The sequence below is a fragment of the Mercenaria mercenaria genome, chromosome 12, assembly GCF_021730395.1.
Source record: "Mercenaria mercenaria strain notata chromosome 12, MADL_Memer_1, whole genome shotgun sequence".
NCBI classification, from domain to species: Eukaryota; Metazoa; Mollusca; class Bivalvia; order Venerida; family Veneridae; genus Mercenaria; species Mercenaria mercenaria.
The window spans coordinates 1,310,484-1,330,530 of record NC_069372.1 but is presented as its reverse complement, the minus strand read 5'-3'; the positions used below and the strand labels follow the sequence as shown (position 1 = coordinate 1,330,530).

At 36.3% G+C, this 20,047-nt stretch overlaps 1 protein-coding gene across 1 annotated transcript in view; it reads left to right on the top strand.

Moving 5' to 3' along the window:
* Positions 1 to 13,551, top strand: part of LOC123535138 (uncharacterized) — a 42,160-nt gene extending 28,609 nt beyond the window's left edge. Inside the window, exons 12-13 of the mRNA XM_045317685.2 lie at positions 96 to 172; positions 1,977 to 13,551. Coding sequence (XP_045173620.2) covers positions 96 to 172; positions 1,977 to 2,147 — 248 coding nt within the window. The 3' untranslated portion in view covers positions 2,148 to 13,551. The remainder of the gene's footprint in view (positions 1 to 95; positions 173 to 1,976) is intronic.
* Positions 13,552 to 20,047: the final 6,496 nt, after the last annotated feature.

The following is a 20,047-nucleotide window of genomic DNA, read 5'->3' as shown; positions in this document are numbered from 1 at the left end:
TCAGATTAACTCTATTCACTTGATGGTGACTTGTAACATAAAAAGACACAGCTGTGTTGCCTGGCTCGCAATATTAAATAACATTTTAATTTCAGATACACGAGAGAGTGTGGGTGGTGCTGAATATTATAACATGACAATGACTACCCTAGATCTGGAGAATGCATCGAAGGTACAAAAAATTCATTATCATGATGTATACACTACTATAATAGGTAGCACAACTGTACAGGACAGAATCCTGAAAGTCATGCAAATAAGCAGTTATTAGCATTCTGTGTGCCATCAGATCATGCAAAATAACTGGGTATTAGCATTCCATGTGCCATTCCAGTAAACAGATCATGCACAATAACTGGGTATTAGCATTCCATGTGCCATTCCAGTAAACAGATCATGCACAATAACTGGGTATTAGCATTCCATGTGCCATTCCAGTAAACAGATCATGCACAATAAATGGGTGTTAGCATTCCATGTGCCATTCCAGTAAACAGATCATGCACAATAACTGGGTGTTAGCATTCCATGTGCCATTCCAGTAAACAGATCATGCACAATAACTGGGTGTTAGCATTCCATGTGCCATTCCAGTAAACAGATCATGCACAATAACTGGGTGTTAGCATTCCATGTGCCATTCCAGTAAACAGATCATGCACAATAACTGGGTGTTAGCATTCCATGTGCCATTCCAATAAACAAATCATGCACAATAACTGGGTGTTAGCATTCCATGTGCCATTCCAATAAACAGATCATGCCCAATAAACAGTTATTAGCATTCCATGTACTATTCCAATAAATAAATCATGCAAAATAATGGGATATTAGCATTCTGTATGCTGTGACAGTGACTGGATTATACTTGATAACTAGATATTAGCATTCCATATGCTATGCCCACTACTGTATCATGCACAGTGAATGGTTGTTAGCATTCAGTGTGCCATTTCAATAACTGGATCATGCACAATAACCAGATATTAGCATTCCATATGCTATGCTGATTACTGTATCATGCACAGTAAACAGTTGTTAGCATTCAGTGTGCCATTTCAATAACTGGATCATGCACAATGTATAGGTTAATAAATGGGAGAGCGGTGCCTTTGAGTGATAATGGCCCTGGCAAGGTGATAATAGCCCGAGGGCTTTAGCCCGAGGGCTATTATCTTCTTCCAGGGCCATTATCACTCAAAGGCACCGCGCTCCCATGTATTTACCTGTTTATTACATGTTTACCTATAATATAGTAAGAAATGTGGTTTTTGTGTCATTTATATGGGTAGGCCTACTTGCGTCTTCTGGCACAATAAAATTCAGCTTTTCAGTTTCTGTATTATTTGTATAAGAGTCTATTTACTGTATAAAATCAAATACCTGGATAGTTTTACTTTCTTGCTTATTGCATAACTTAGGGAGAAAAATACGCTATTTCACGAAGAATACACGATGTTACGCTCAAGATGATAAAATAAAACTGAAATATTCCCTGTTTTACCTCCATGAAACGCCATGACGTCATTTTTGTTTACGGACGTTAATTTCCCGCGCTAACGCCAGGGCCATTATCGATAATGGCCCCGGGGCTTATTATGATAATGTGATAATACACGACGCAATGCGATAATGGGAGAATTTTCAGCACAAATTTGTTACTATTTATAGGTACTCATGTAATAAAACCAGATATTAGCATTCCATATGCTATGCCCACTACTGTATCATGCACAGTAAATGGTTGTTACCATTCAGTGTGCCATTTCAATAACTGGATCATGCACAATAACAAGATGATGAAATAATGCATCTTAATGGGTCTTTCTCCACCATCAAAACTGGAAAGTCGCCATATGACCTATAATTGTGTACGCACAAAGTAAAACCCGACAAAAACAAAACAAAACAAAAAATTATAGCTGATTCTTTAGATGTCTATTTTTAGTATTATCACAATGTGTTTTATTTTCCAGGAACAAGTTGTCAATTCTCTGAAAGAAATTGTGTCTGAAACAAGTAAACAAAAATGGTATCTGGATAGACTTATCTCCCTTATTATAGAGGAGTCACCATGGTTACTGGATGAGGTGGACTCAGAATTTGATAGCCTCACTTTGACAGACCAGACAGAGGAGTTTTGTTGATTGAAATTTCTTTTCTGTTGTCTGACAAAAGAATTTGTTCATACTTTTTGAAAAAAGGATTCATGTTCATGTCTGCCTAAATGCAGACGAAGGTTTGGTAGTACTTCTTCTGAGAATGTGATCAAAGGCTAATTTCTTTAGAATCTATAAGATCAGTCAGATTCTGGTTTTCATATAACCTTGTATGTATGCATTGTTACATTAACCCTTACCATGTTGGACATGATTGATTCTGCCTTTGCAACCAGTGTAGATATGATCAGCTTGCACATCCTTTCAGTCTGATCATGATCTGCACTGTTCTCCATTCAGTCAGTATCTTTTTGGTAAGCACCCTTTTTATACGCCCGTTTGAAAAACGGGACGTATTATGGGAACGCCCCTGGCGGGCGGGCGGGCGGCGTCCACAGACCTTGTCCAGAGCATATCTTCTACATGCATGGAGGGATTTTGATGAAACTTGGCACAGTTGTTCACCATCATGAGACGGAGTGTCATGCGCAAGAACCAGGTCCCTAGGTCTAAGGTCAAGGTCACACTTAGAGGTCAAATTCAAGTAGGACTTTGTCCGGATCATATCTTCTTCATGCATAGAGGGATTTTGATGAAAGTTGGCACAATTGTTTATCATCATGAGACGGAATGTCACGCGCAAGAACCAGGTCCCTAGGTCTAAGGTCAAGGTCACACTTAGAGGTCAAAGGATACAAGAATGAAAACTTTGTCCGGAGCATATCTTCTTCATGCATAGAGGGATTTTGATGAAAGTTGGCACAATTGTTCATCATCATGAGACGGAGTGTCGTGCGCAAGAACCAGGTCCCTAGGTCTAAGGTCAAGGTCACACTTAGAGGTCAAAGGATACAAGAATGAAAACTTTGTCCGGAGCATTTCTTCTTCATGCATGGAGGGATTTTGATATAACTTGGCACAAATGTTCACCACAACAAGACGGAGTGTCATGCGCAAGAACCAGGTCCCTAGGTCTAAGGTCAAGGTCACACTTAGAGGCCAAAGGTCAGATACAAGAATGACTGTCCGAAGCATTTCTTCTTCATGCATAGAGGGATTTTGATGTAACCTGGCACAATTATACACCATCATGAGACGAAGTGTCATGCGCCGTTCCCTTCTTTAGAATTACTTCCCTTTGTTGTTACTATAAATAGCTTATATTGTAACTTTTTCATTACTAGACGTAGGGAAAAATCGAGACCACTTTTCTGTAGTACAACATGCATGTTACATCCAATTTTGAGGTGTATTTTGACCAGTCTCTACTTGGTAAGGATTTTTGTGTGGACTTACAATTTTTTTTTTGGAATTTTTTTTTTTTTTTTTTTTTTTAAAGATTAACTTCCCTTAGTTGTTACTATAAATAACTTATATTGTAACTTTTTTATAATTGACTGTACGGAAAAACCAAGACCACTTTTCTGTGGTACAACATAGTTGTTACTTTCTAATTTTAGGTGTATTTTAAGGTATCTCTACCTGGTAAGGAGTTTTTTTGTGGACTTAGAAAAACAAAAGAATTACAATGATTACTAAACAACCACAAAATTAAAATTACATCTGCAAATACAGGTGCTAGAGTAAAGAAATTTGCTGTGACGGGCGTATATTGTGACATTCTGGCACTCTTGTTAACAGTTAATGGTACTGTCCAAACTGAAAGATGGACAGGTTCATTACAGAAATTTAGCAGGGTAAGGGTTAGTGTTTGTCAGCAGTTGAAAAATTTATTTATCAAAGTATCAGCTATAGATAAACATTCTGAATTTAATGGTATACGCAAGAGAATGGGACCAAGCTTTTTTATTGTACTATGATAATATAAAGTTTTATTTTTGATTCTATAGAATATTCCTTTTTTGCATGTTCAAACCCTTCGTATACAATGTAGTAATTTATGGTTTCATGTTTCATTTTATGCAGGATCTATGTCTTCTAGAGTTGATTTTAATGACAAATTTGACTTAAGTAATTAGTTATGTAAGGTAGATTTTATACACCTGCAAAACATTTTATGTGATCAACTATTGCTATAGGCATCTGGCATCCACTTCAGTTGTACACTCACTTACCTGAGCACTTTTCCAGACTTGGTCACAACGTTTATGCATATAATGTTTGGATAACCTGCTAGATAGTCAGAGTGGCTCTGGAGTTACGGCCCTTGAATTGCTAAAACTTGCAATAATTTAGTGTCTGTTCTGTAACTTGAGTTGTTCTTATGCAGTATTCACAAATTTGGTTATTTGTTGTTATAATATCTCATCCAGGTTCGATAACCAGTTGGATTGTCTCTGTGGTTATGGCTATTGTGTTACTTAAAATTGTGGAGTTTGACAGTGCCTGCTCTCTAACTTGAGCAGTTCTTATCCAATGGTCACAGAATATAGTTTTTTCATGTTATAACATCTGCCATGATTCCTGAGGGATTCTGAAGATGTTATAACACGAAAAGAGCATGCGCTAATGCTATTCTATCATAAAATGCATTTAAACCAAGTAAATGAACATACTGTCCCTCAGCGTCATTAAATTTTCATGAAATGTGCGGTAAAGTCTATGTTGTTTTTTCATGTTGACGTCATTTCCTTTTGAATTATCCGTTTTGGGACCCTAATACATTTACGCTTTGCTACAGAACGTGCATATATAAAAAGGTGTTATAACAGCATGTGAGTGCGAGAATCTCTCTGTTAACACACGTTTTCTCTTCTGTTAAAAAAAACCCCAAAAAGTGACAATGACAGCAGTTTTATGCTAGAATTTCTTTTGCATATTGGCCAGGTTTGATAACGAACCAGATAGTCTTTGAGGCACAGGTATCATGGACCCGACTGAGTCAAGTATTGAGAAAGATGACAGCTCTGTCTGTTCAGTGAGTAGTCTAAGAGTCTTTTAAAAGTCAAAAGTAATTTGCTGTATTTAGCATATTTTGTGACAATTTGGCACTGAGCTGATAATTTATAATGATTGCTGTCATGGTTACAGGACTGGTGTATCTATTGCTTTGGCAACAATTCTCTCGGTGGTTGTTACTTTGACTTTTGTCATTATATCTGTTGGAAAAAATGAGTGTCTTGTAAGCTTTTGTTGAGGAAACTATTTTGGTGTCTGTTACCATGACGTTTCTTATGATTTTTGTATATACTGTGCTATAGATACTGTTTTCATAGCAACTCATTTCTCTCTTTATATATATATATATATATATATTGTTGCAATTGTCATTATAAGGTTCTAGTTTGAAGCTTGCAGGTTCGAGCTTCAGCTAAGAAACTAGCCCTAATTTCAAGAAAAAACTTAAGTCATTACTAAGCTAAGTCTGTTAGTTTAAAATTGTGGTATTGCTTAAGTTATTGTTATGTCTCCCACCACACAGTGGTGTGGGAGACATATTGATTTACTCCGGTCTGTGTGTCTGTCACAAAGCTTGTCCGCACTCTAAGTCGAACATTTCTCCTCCGATTTTCACCAAACTTAAACAAAATGTGTTTGACCATAAGACCTTGGCCAAGTTCGATAACTAGCTAAATCTGTCCCGGCGTCTTAGAGTTATGGCCCTTGAATTACCAAAAATCAGTCTTTTTACTCTTGTCCGCACTCTAATTCGAATATTTCTCATCCAATCTTCACCAAACTTAACAAAATGTGTTTGACCATGAGACCTCGGCCAAGTTCGATAACTAGCCAAACGGTCCAGGCATTTTGGAGTTACGGCCCTTGAATTATCAAAAAATTGGCCTTCTTACTCATGTCCGCACTCTTAGTCAAACATTTCTCATCCGATCTTCACCAAACTTGAACAAAATGTGTTTGACCATGAGACCTCGGCCAAGTTCGATAACCAGCCAAATCGGTCCAGGCATTTTGGAGTTATGGCCCTTGAATTATCGAAAAATCGGCCTTTTTACTCTTGTCCGCACTCTTAAGTCGAACATTTCTCATCCGATCATCACCAAACTTGAACAAAATGTGTTTGACCATGAGACCTCGGCCAAGTTCGATAACTAGCCAAACGGTCCAGGCATTTTAGAGTTACGGCCCTTGAATTACCAAAAAAAAATCCGTCTGTTTACTCTTGTCCACTCTCTAAGTCAAACATTTCTCATCCGATCTTCACCAAACTTGAACAAAATGTGTTTGACCATAAGACCTTACCCAGGTTCGATAACTAGCCAAATCTGCTCAAGCACTTTCGATTTATGGCCCTTGAATTACTGATTGGATCCACTCATCCAGACTATCTAATTGGATCCACTCGTCTAAAACATCTAGAGAAACTAACATTTTTCATAGGGGCAGTTGTGGGAGACATGCGCTTTTCTCAAAAGCATCTCTAGTTATAACAGTGAATTTATAGCTAAATTGAACTATGGTTAGTAGTATTTGTCTGCAGTACTTATTTCATTCACGCAAATTCAATATTTCTATTTAAGCATGATATAACATACTTGCGTTAGTATATTTCTTATTTCTATACTTTGTTTTCTGTAAAATTATGAATTCTTGTTCTTTAATCTATGAAATATTAACAATTCTGATATAGATGAAAAAGTCAACATTGAAGACACATAAATATGTCTGCCTGAAATCTTTGGAAAAAAATAACAAAAAAGCACGCTAACACTCAGTTGCCATTCCACGTTGTCCCAGGGGTTTGGAAAATCCCTGTCTTACACAGGCAGTCATATAAGATCCTTACAGTCTCTTCCAAATGTGACTGTTAATGAGAGGTTTGAATGTAATTGCCAGATGTTGCCATTTATCATTATTGAAATATTTATGGTATTCAGATGCTATTAGTTCACTGTACTACTTTAATATCAGAAATATTTGTGAGGGAGATATTTTTGATGTAATTCCTGACTTAGTATGTTCATGTGAAAAATCTCACAAAAGATGCTGTTTTTGTTATAGACTTTTATATTTTACAAGTTTTCCATATGTTGCGAATATAGTTCTTTAAGGTAGCGGATCTGTAAGACCAATCGGCAATTTACGTGATCCCCTTATGCAGTTTTGTCATTTTCAGTTTTACAGAAAATGATTTGCACTTTAAGCATTTAGGATCAAAGAATGCCGAATGGGCAAACGTGAATACGTAATTGCACAGAAATTACCCAGTGTCATTACAGGTCCACTGCCTTAACTGTTAAATTTTTTTTTGTGCACCGACACAATTTTAGGTCATATGGCGACTTTCTCCAGCTTTGATGGTGGAGGAAGACCCCAGGTGCCCTTCCGTGCTATTCATCAGGAGCAGGCACCTGGGTAGAACCATGGACCTTCCGTAAGCCAGCTGGATGGCTTCCTCACATGAAGAATTCAATGCCCCGAGTGAGGCTCGAACCCACTTGATGAGGGGCAAGTGATTTGAAGTCAGCGACCTTAACCACTCGGCTATGGAAGCCCCTTAACTGTTAAAGGTTTGGGATAGTGATTAGGAACTTTTTATTCCCTTAAGTCCTTATTACCTGAAGTCCTTTAGAGGTAAGAATGCACAGTTTTTTCAGTTCATTAAAGTATCTTTTATTCTGCTAGTTTTGAAACTTTTTAAAGTCTTCAATAAAGAATGGCATGCTGTTGATGAAAAGACCAAATCAAGCTTAAGTGTAGTGCCTTATGGGAAAACTGTAAATTCAAAGAAGAGTTCGGGATGGGCTGTGCAGACTGGTACACATGTTTTATATTTCTGATATAGAATCATGGTAATTATTTGCATTGTTGATGATAGTCTAGGTTTTGACTCGGATATAAGCATATGTTGTTGAACTGTTCCAGACAGAAAAATGGAAGCAACCTGTGTTTATCAGATAATATTCTTCTGTATTCACTCCCTTTCTCTAAGGTCGTTAGGACTCGGTTTTCTGAAATTTCAGAAACTGTGTGGTTGGGTTTCAGGAATGCATTACTTTTTGTTAGCTCCACTATTGGGAGAATAGGGGTGCTATTCTACTCGCCCTGGTGTCGACCTCTCACTTTTTTTGGTTAAAACTTTTCAGCAACCTTTGTTTTTCTGTCATATCTTTGTTATTATTGCTTATATCTTACTGTAACTTCACATAAACATTGTCCAGTATACAAACAACATATATGCAGGGGCTGGGCCCATTATACCCAAGGTCAAGGTCACCAAGGTGTTATACTTGGGTTATTTTTAAGGTTAAAGTTTTTCGGCAACCTTTAATTTTCTGTCATATCTTTGTTACTATTGCTAATATCTGACTGTAACTTCACATAACATTGTCCAGCATACAAACAAAGTATGTGCAGGGGCTGGGCCCATTATATCCAAGGTCAAGGTCACCAAGGTGTTATACTTAGGTTATTTTTATGCCCCCGAAGGGAGGCATGTAGTTTTTGAACCGTCTGTCTGTCTGTCGGTCTGTCGGTCTGTCAGTCTGTCGGTCTGTCCGCAGTTTTCGTGTCCGGTCCATATCTTTGTCATCGATGGATGGATTTTCAAATAACTTGGCATGAATGTGTACCACAGTAAGACGACGTGCGGTGCGCAAGACCCAGGTCCGTAGCTCAAAGGTCAAGGTCACACTTAGACATTAAAGGATAGTGCATTGATGGGCGTGTCCGGTCCATATCTTTGTCATCGATGGATGGATTTTCAAATAACTTGGCATGAATGTGTACCACAGTAAGACGACGTGCAGTGCGCAAGACCCAGGTCTGTAGCTCAAAGGTCAAGGTCACACTTAGACTTTAAAGGATAGTGCATTGATGGGCGTGTCCGGTCCATATCTTTGTCATCGATGGATGGATTTTCAAATAACTTGGCATGAATGTGTACCACAGTAAGACGACGTGCAGTGCGCAAGACCCAGGTCCGTAGCTCAAAGGTCAAGGTCACACTTAGACGTTAAAGGATAGTGCATTGATGGGCGTGTCCGGTCCATATCTTTGTCATCGATGGATGGATTTTCAAATAACTTGGCATGAATGTGTACCACAGTAAGACGATGTGCAGTGCGCAAGACCCAGGTCCGTAGCTCAAAGGTCAAGGTCACACTTAGACGTTAAAGGATAGTGCATTGATGGGCGTGTTCGGTCCATATCTTTGTCATCGATGGATGGATTTTCAAATAACTTGGCATGAATGTGTACCACAATAAGACGACGTGTCACACGCAAGACCCAGGTCCGTAGCTCAAAGGTCAAGGTCACACTTAGACGTTAAAGATCATTTTTCATGATAGTGCATTGATGGGCATTGATGGGCATGTCTGGTCCATATCTTTGTCATTCATGCATGGATTTTAAAATAACTATGCATGAATGTGTGACACAGTAAGACGATGTGTCGCGCGCAAGACCCAGCTCCGTAGGTCAAAGATCCTAAACTCTAACATCGGCCATAACTATTCATTCAAAGTGCCATCGGGGGCATGTGTCATCCTACGGAGACAGCTCTTGTTAAGGTTAAATTTTTTCGGCAACCTTTGTTTTTCCGTCGTATCTTTGTTACTATTGCTTATATCTTACTGTAACTTCACATAAACTTTGTCCAACATACAAAAACAAAGTATGTGCAGGGGCTGGTCCCATTATACCCAAGGTCAAGGTAACCAAGTTGTTATACTTGGATTATTTTCATGTTAAAGTTTTTAGAAAGCTTCGTTTATAGACATATCGTTGGTACTTTAAAAGATAATGACTTGAAATTAAAAGTATTTCTAATAACCTAGTAATCATCATCTGCATGTGTGGTTACAATCCCCATAACTCTGATTGTATTTTTGATAGAATTATGCCCCATTCATACTTAAAGTTTTTTGGCAGTCTTCGCTTTTTGGATATAACTAGTACAATATAAGATAATGACTGAAACTTAAAATGTATCTTTATCATCATCATCTGCATATGTGGTAACAATCCCCATAACTCTGATTTGTATTTTTGACCAAATTATGCCCCTTTCATACTTAAATTATTTTTTTTTAAATTGAGACATATATTCATTTTACTGTCAAATTGCCAAAATAGTGGAGCACGCTGTCTTACAGACAGCTTTTGTTGATAAACAAGTGTTAGATATTGATAAAGAAGCAAGGAGAATGTTGATTTTTTCCATTATTTCATAAGCATTACAAACTGTTTACTCCATTCTGCGCACTATTTTTGGTAACTTATTTAGATATCTTGCAAAAGTCTTATTTCAGTAACTTTGTACCGCTGGTCATTTTAACAGTTTCAACATTTTATTGATTTTTGAGAGAAAAATGTTAGCCTTTTGTATAAGATGTAAATGAGTCTCTTTACCCTTATCATTGATTGATTCTGCTTTTGTGACCAGTGTAGATCATGATCAGCCTGCACATCCATACAGTCTGATAATGATCTGCACTGTTCGCCATTCAGTCAGTACCTTTTTGGTAAGCACCCCTTTTAACAGTTAATCGTACTGTCAAAATTGAAAGATTGACAAGTTTGTTATAGAAATTTAGCAGGGTAAGGGTTAAGAGGTTAATCTGTAGCCTACTGACAGCAAGTGATTATGCCTTTGCAACCATTGCAGATGAAGATCAGCCTGGCTGATCATGGTCTGCACTGTTTGCAAGTCAGGTCAGTAAATTTTCAGTGAACACCCCTTCAAATAGTAAATGGTACTGCCCAAATTGAATGATAGACCAGTCCATTTTAGAAATTTAGCAGGGTAAAGGTTTAAACAGAGCTCTGTATTCTGTCTTGAACAGTCACTCCTTGAAGCAGACAAAATTGATTGGAGGCATAGCCTTTATAATTCCATTCTTTTTAATATATTTTTATTGCATTTATGATTATAACATAGTCAAGGTTGTTTTTTGTAATCAAGAAATAATATTATTTCATGTAACACATTTTTGTTTGCCTTAGTTATTTATAGAATAGATACATGTAGTAATACAGATTTATATTTGACATGACCATACAAGTTTTATACACGGACAATATTTATTTCCTGTCTACAGAGATACTGTATACTGTATAGTAATTTTTATGCCTACCCTTTCAAAGAAGAGGGGTAAATTGTTTTGCTTCTTGTCGGTCAATCTGTCTGTCTTTTTCATCTCCATCAGTCATTCAGTAGATCATTTGGTTTCCTATCAGTAATTAGGGAATATGTGTAGATGACCTCTGTCATTTTGGGAGTTAGTTTGTCAAAGGTCAAGGTCACAGTTTTCTGTTTAATAACTGAAGAATGCTTTGGCCTACAGTTGTCATATCTTCATAGGATGATTGCCTGTGACCAGCACATGACCCCTATTATTTAGGGGTTCAGTATGCAAAAGGTCTAGGTCACAGTGACATTGAGATTTAAAATGGGTTTCCACTCAATAACTAAAGAACACTTTGGCCTGCAATCATCAAGTTACATAGGATGATTACCTGTGGTCAGTAGATGACCCCTATTATTTTGTGGGTTAGTAAGTCAGAGGTCAAGGTCACAGTGACCCAGGCTTAAAACGGTTTTTGCCTGGTAATTAGACACTTCTTTGACTAGTCTCATGGGTCAACTGTCTTTAGTCAGTATAGTCAGGAGTTGACTGCTATATTTTTGATGTCTTAATCAAATGTCAAGGTCACAGTGTACAAAATTAAATAACCAATTGCCTCTTAAAGACAATCATATGCATGTGTGTTTTACAAACAACTCTTGTTCATTTTTGCAAAGATGAAAACTGGGTATAATCTATTTTTAATACATTGTTCTGTTGATAGACATTTTATGAAATTTTATAATGCTAATTTATTTTTTTAAATTTTCTTCTCCATTTGAAAAATAAATCTTATTGTTTATTAGTCACTTCTAGATATTCTTTTCATTCCTTTCTCAAGCATTGGGATATGTTTTTGATATTTATTTTTTTTTATCTCTTCTGATATAGAAAACTAATATTCTTTATATTTTGCTCATCTCTATAAACAAAGCAGTCTTCCTCACAAGTCAGAACTTTCTGTGAAATCAGTATTTGTGGGAGATCAGTTTTCGTGGATTTCGTAGTTTGGCAATAAAATGCGAGGAAACAAAATTCCTGTTGATTTTGTCTATAAAATTTTAAATTAACTAACTTTTGTCTCAACAATATACCTTGGTCAAAACAAGTAATATTTGTCTATGAAATTTAACGATCTTACAGTTTTTTTTTTAGATTTTCCAGTTGATATTTATCACTGACTTCTGTTCTTATTTTGCGCTGATTATGAATATTGAGTGAAAGTAAATGCAGTGTGATTTATATACAATTTACAAGAACACATTTAATGAATCATACACTGTAAAAGCACATATTTTTGCTGGGTCAAAATTTCGCGAAATTGAAATTTTGAGTATGTTCGCGAGGTTTGATATTCGCGAAATTGTAAAAATGGTATCCTACTAGAATTTGAATTATACTTTTGGTGGATATTTACGAGAGGATTAATTTTCATGAGATGCAGGACCTCGCGAATATAGCAAAAATTAAACCCTCGTGAAAATTTCTGCTCTTACAGTATAATAGGATTTAGTTGTTCAGAAAAATGTGACCAAATATAATTTAATACAGGGACCAGTTTGTGATTTTGATTATGATTTAGCATACTAATAATTATATTGTACTTAGATATTTTTTGGGCAATTATCTGTATTTGAGACATTGTGGTCTATCTTACGATATAGCATGCAGTTTGTGGTAAAGGTTTGTGCTACATGGTTAAGTCCCAAAAAAGATTTGGTGCTGCAGTTGCTACGTCCATATTCATTTATGAATTTTGGACATAAGAATGGCAAATATACAAATATACTATTTGCCATAAAAATTTTCCTTAGTGTATTCTCACTGCTAAATATTTGCTGAGCCATGATTGGCTATAGGTTGAAGATTCCAACGAAGTTTCTTTGTAATCTGTGCTTATTTTGCAATTCAAGAGCAAAATGAAAGGTAAGCATTTTAAGGTGTTGATGAAAACAAGCCCTGAGCAAACATATTGATAAACGTTTTGGTCTTAAACTTTGGTTTTGAAATGTAAATTTTTTTTTTGCTCTGTAATTAGTCATAAAACATTGCGTTAATACGCATTTTGTACCTAAAGACAGCTTTGAAAATTTTCGTTACCATAGATTTGATATAGATATAGATATAGATATGGAAACCTTAATTCTTAAGTCTCAGACTTAAAATGTTGATGAATATAGACCCTCAGGGACTTGTTGCCACTCTGACAGTAAACATGCAAAGTAGAGTGAGTTTGATTCTAGTCGTTCATTATTAACCAGGTGCTATTTCTATGCTTAAATGACTAATAATTGTTTACTATGCAACCTCTTGTATATTTTACATATAACTTTTTTATATTTTAACCTTGTATCTAATGTTGCCAATATGTTAAGAATTATGCAATAAAAAATTAAAACAGTCGTGTAATTTGTGTTGTTCACCAGTCAGCTCTTCATCATTTTTATACTTCTACCAGTTTGTAGAAGAGCTCAAACAAAATAGGTTGATAATTTTTTCAATATGCCCCCCTACGAGGAAGTGGTGGTATATTGCTTTGCACCTGTCTAATGCATCTGTCAGTCTGTCTTTCAGTAGAGTGAAGTTTCCACCCAATAACTGGAGAACCACTTGACCCAGAACCTTCAAACATGGTAGCATGATTGGGCTTATGGAGTAGATGACCCCCTAAAGATTTTGGTGTCAAAGGTCACAGGGGTATGAATCTTGAAAACAGTTTGCCCAATAACTAGACAAAATCACTTGTCCTAGAACCTTTAAACTTGGTAGCATGATTGGGCTAATGAAGTAGATGACCCCTAATGATTTTGGGGTCTGTAGATTAAAGGTCAAGGTCACAGGGACTAGTTTTTGCCCAGTAACTTGAGAACCTCTTGACCAAGAACCTTCAAACTTGGATGCATGATTTAGCTTATGAAGTAGATGACCCCTATTGTTTTAGGGTCAAACGTCAAGGTCACAAGGGCCTGAACTTTGAAAGTGGTTTCCGCTCAATAACTGAGAACCACTGGACCTAGAACCCTAAAACTTAAAAGCATGACTGGGCCTATAAAGTAGACTACCCCTATTGTTTTCGGTGGTCAATAGGTCGAGGTCACTGGGACCTGAAGATTGAACAGTTTCCCCTCAATAACTTGAGAACCAATTGACCCAGAACCTTCAAGTATGGTTGCATGATTGGGCTTATGAAATGGATGACCCCCTACTGTTTTTGTAGTCAGTAGATCAAAGATCAAGGTCACGGTGGACCTGAATCTTGAAAACGGTTTTCACCCAATAACTTGAGAACCATTTCCTTTAGAACCTTCAAGGTTGGTAGCATGTTTGGGCTTATGAAGAAAATGACTCTTATTGTTTTTGGGCCAGTAGGTCAAAGGTCAAGGCCACAGGGCCATGAACCTTAAAAACGGTTTGATAACCATTAGACATAGAACCTTCAAACTTGAAAGCATGATTGGTGTTACGAAGAAGTTGATCCCTATTGTTTTTGGGTCAGTAGGTCAAAGGTCAAAGTCACAGGGGCCTAAACCTTGAAAACAGTTTCTGCTCAATAACCTTCAAACTTGAAAGCAAGTTTGGGCTTATAAAGTAGATGACCCGTATTGTTTTTGGGGTCAGTATGCCAAAGGCCAAGGTCACAGGGACCTGAACCTTGAAAAACATTTCCGTGCAATAACTTGAGAGTATCTTCAAACTTGGTAGCATGATTTGGCTTATGTAATTGATGACCGCTATTGCTTTTTTGAGGGTGGGTGGTAAGTAGGTCAAAGGTCATAATTTTCACGGGACTGAGAATTGGACAAGCCATCATAGGGGGTGCATATGTGTTTTACAAACAGCTCTATGTATATATTCATCTATTATGAGCAAAAGAGATAGATTTGTACTTGCAGTATGAACTTGTGTTTGCCAGGATTACTCTTAATCGAAAGTAAGTCAGACCTAGATTAACCTTTACCCTGATAAATTTCTATAATGGACTGGTCCATCATTCAGTCTGGGTAATACCATTTATTATTCAAATGGGTGTTCACTGAAAATATAATGACTGAATAGCGAACAGTGCAGACCGTGATCAGACTGCACGGATGTGCAGGCTGATCTTGGTCTGCACTGGTCGAAAAGGCAGAATCAATTGCCGCCAGCAGGCTAATGGTTAATAAAAATCAAACTCACATTTAGACCTTTCTGCAACGTGTTAAGTGTATAACTTGCTTTTTAAATTGTTTTTATCGGGTTTATTCATCGACACAATTAGAGATTTTCCAGCTTTTTCTGGTGGCGGAAGACCCCAGGTGCTCCTCTGGGTATGGTTTCAGACACAGGCAGTTACCTGTATAGAACCACCGACCTTCTGTAAGCCAGCTGGATGACTTCCTCATATGAAATAATTCTACACCACAAGTGAGGTTTGGATTCCACAGCAGTGATCTGACACTACTTCGTGGTCAGCGGCCATAACCAGTATTAACCACACGGCACATGGAGGCCTCTGTTAAGCGTCTGTTATTTCGCAAACTTTCTAAATCAATTGGTAACATAATTATTCCGAGGAAAAATTTCTAGCCATTTCCTAAATTGGGAAATTGTTTTTATTTGGCATGTGATGAACTAAAGGCATTAATTTCTTTAAAAAACACACCTACGGATCAGCGACCTGGTATATGAATCATCGAGCTTCTTGTAAGATCAATCAGATACACCGACAAGTAACTGGTATTTAGTTAGAAAATCAATGTGCACCACTCACTGCAGATTTATGTCTATACAGTAGTGCTAATAACAAGACTTTAGCGACAGTTTTTTTTAAATTGAAATCGAAGTTTGACATTATCGAAGCCAACATGATCAAGATGTCTTGATGATATTTTAAAGCATGAACAGTGTTCATTTCTCAAACATGATAAAATACATTTAGAAGAAACATCGAATACCCCGGAGTTATCAGCAACATTTGTAGACTAGCATTTAACTATTTTAATAAATATAAAAAAAGTAAGGCAAGAGAAACAATTTTAATTTATCCGCGTTTTAAAGATGTTTCACGAGCATCATCGTACCGGGTCTACATTTTATAACTACCAGAAAACATAATTTATTACAAAATGTTTTTACAACAAGGTTGTCGCATTCACTAAATGTCCAATATCTAATTAAAGAAATGTAGGCCTATTGCAAATCTTAAAGATATGCTATGCTCTTCTTTCGTCAAAATATCTTATCATTAAATATTGATTCAAATCTACAAATACTCATCAAATACATTCAACCTAGCTAAATATATATTAACTTACTTTGTATGTAGGCAGGGCTGAATCAATATTAAATGTTATTACTAACAGTCGTTTAAGTGTTGTTTTTTTTAAATTCATAAATTGTGTTTACTTACTCAATGTATTTTTGTTAAACCTAACATGTTCACTCTATGTTTACATACTTCCGGTCCATGTCGGAACGTCAGCGCTAAAGTAATCAAACGAATGAGTAACGAAAAAACAAGTCACTATGGCTTCGAAGGAATTGAGACTGTTAGGACTGACATTTATCAGTTGTAAGGTTTAAGCAAAGCAAGGCTGTTTGGAAAGCATTAGAACCCTGACTTACCTCGCCACGCTCTCCCCCTTGATTCTCAGATGTTACCAAACATGCTTTCCCACTAATAACTATTCCATTCACGATGAATACGTACAAAACTTATCATGAAATAAAATAATTTCACTGGAAAATGAAAATAAATTATTTCACTGGGGCTCGAACACGACCTCGAGAATGTTTAATAGAGAAATTCCTAAACAACTCAGTATGTATCTAGTAAAAATCTAAAGGCTCTAATATACCAATCTATCAAAGCTAGATGTAAGTGGACTATAAACTATTACGTATCCACAACAGACCGCGTAACGGACTTATAGTCAAACGATGACGTCAACGTGAACAAACTAGGACATTCCCGCGCATTTCGTGGAAAATTAATGACGTTGAGAGACATTGTATCCATTTATCAGTTTTTACGCGTTTTATGCTAGAATAGCGTTAGCGCATGTTCATTTCGTGTTATAACATTTGCAGAATCCCTCGGGTACCAACTAATCCCTCGGGATTCTGCAGATGTTATAACACGAAAAAAAACATGCGTTATCCCTACATTATAATAACTTTATTTTATGCCATTCAGTGAAATACTGAATACTAAAATTTATCAGTGAAATAAAAATGATATTTTCACTGTTTTAAACAGTGAAAATATAATTTTATTTTTTTCACTGGTACGGAACTAGATACACATGAATGCGAAAGAATATGAATTTTAAATAATAGAAAATTCCTTGTAAAATATACTTCAGTAATGATATCTATGTATAAAAATACTAACAGGCTCATAAATATACACATTCTATCATAATAAAATGTAAAAGAAATCAGGAAACGTAATAGAACTATTTACAGTATTTCCACAAAGATATCCTGACGTCACGGCGTTATGACGTCATGATGCGATGCACGTAACGTTGCGCGGACAAACTGGATATAATTTGGTTAAAACCATTAAATTTACAAAAACAAATAGAAAATTTGTTTGTTTCGATCTTACACTAGAACAAACAAATATCTTCTATATATAAATTTTGTCAAAATACGGCTTGTATTTAAAGTAAATATGAACAGGCAAAAAAATCCGTATTGTACAATTTGTATTGTATGTTTCCGGACTACTTTCCTTTAATATGCATAATCTGATACAGTTCTATAAATAGTGTCTCAGTTCTATTTTAACTTCTATAAACATCGAAGATTTCGTTTGATAATAATATAACAAACTAAAAGGTGTAGGTATATGATAAAAGGTCATTATAACAGTAGCTGGATCTGGGATTTTGTATTCGGCTCTCGTCTTGTGCGCCTCGTGTGATCCGACCTGACAGATCGAGCTACTATTATAATAACCTTATATTATTTTCATATATGGAGTTCGATCAGTGGCTTGGTCTTGCATAGCCAGTATAATATCCGGACGTAAAATAGGTGTATAGCAAGCCGAGCATAGTATTAATATTGGTTAATTTCGTATTGCTGGGACTTACAGAAAAAAAAAATCAGGAACTATAATGCAATAAAACAATAGATATTAAAGAACTGTTCTAAAAAGACTTTTGATTTTGTAAAACAATATGTGGTATGCGCTTATTTTATAAACAGGGATAGTCTTTCTTTGGCATTTTCTTTCGAAGTGAATGAAAACTGGTTCAGTGCAGTTGCACCTAAATTATAACCAAGCAACATTCATTATTTGAACTCGTTTAAATCTTTGTCTACATACTTAGTACAGCTGCACCCGATGCCACAAGCATATTCCAGTCTCACGCTTGACTATGCAACATTGCATCATTTAATTAAAGCAAATTTAGCTTCATTTCAAGGATATATAAAAGTCTCAGAAATTTACTTTCTAAGGAACGTTGACTTAAAATATAACGTTCAGCTTGGAAATGTACATAAAATAAGAAATCTCCATAGTAACTGAAAGGATTATTTCAGCAGTTTTTCGCAATACTTGCATATTCTTCAAGTTTCGAAGATACGTTTCTTCAACCATAATTTTTTTCCAGCCGCATCTGCGCTTTCAATATTTATGAATTTAGATAGACCTATGTAAAATGTTTGAAATCTTTCTAGTTTTATGCAAAAATGATAGAGCACAGTAAATAGCTGGGCAGATAACTGAAACATAATTGCATTTGGTGATGCAAGCATGAAATTTGGTATGTATACTCGTCTGAGCCTACTTTTTTCAAAACGCCCGTTAGCCACTTGAAAATTTAAAATGGTGGCCATTTTTTCAAGATGGCCGCCACAGGAAGTTGATTTTTGACTTGAGCAGACCTATACAGAGTTTATTTTTGTCAATTTTGAGAAAAAAATATCTCTTAAGATGCTTTGCGTGTGCAAAACCTATTTTTGAGACACAAAATCCAATATGGCGTCTTTTTTTCAAGATGGCTGCCGTTTTATGTGAAAGAACTAATTTGCCATTAATACTGACGTTCCTAGTTAAATCAGTTTTAATATTATGGACAAATAACATATTTAGAGTGTTGAAGGACAGTTTTGTCTCGCCTGCGTCTTTTAAAACTGAGGCGAAGCTTTTCCGACGGCGACGGCAATGATGACGGCGGCGGTGACGTCGACGTTAAGGTTGTATGTCAAGTTTTTTCTCAGAAACTACTCAGTCTATTGGATTGAAACTTCGCACACGTCTTTGTAATCATTAGGCGCTGTATAAAGACAAGTTCCATAACTCTGACACACATTTTAACAAAATTATCCCCCTTTTCAACTTTTCAACTTAGAATTTTCAACGTTAAGTCTTCGTATTAAGTTTTTTTCTCAGAAACTACTATTTTTATCGGGTTGAAACTTCACACATGTCTTCATGGTCATTAGGCACTGTACAAAGCCAAGTTTCATATTCTGACATGAATTTCAACAAAATTACCCCCTTTTAAAATTGGAAATTGTAACGATAAGTTTTTGTCTCTACATGGAATATATTTTAATTATATCCTTATATGGCCGTCACTGCTTGATTGGAACGTGTAGTCAAACTTTATATAAGGCAGACATTTTTAAAATTAAAGTGTATGTAGCGATCCACGTAGACACATCAATTTTGATAAACAGAAGATCTGCTTTTTGTCATAGGTGAAACATTGCAGATCTACTGTACTTGTTTCCTCTGGAAGGCATGTCTCAAGACTTTATATTTTGGCCAAATAGTTGTCACATTTGCAGCTGTATAAATCTGTAAACGGGAGTCCAAGACCATTGCATTTACACCTACCACAACATTCTGTTTTACATGCACATTTGGTCAGTACTTTACAGCTATTTGCAACTGGT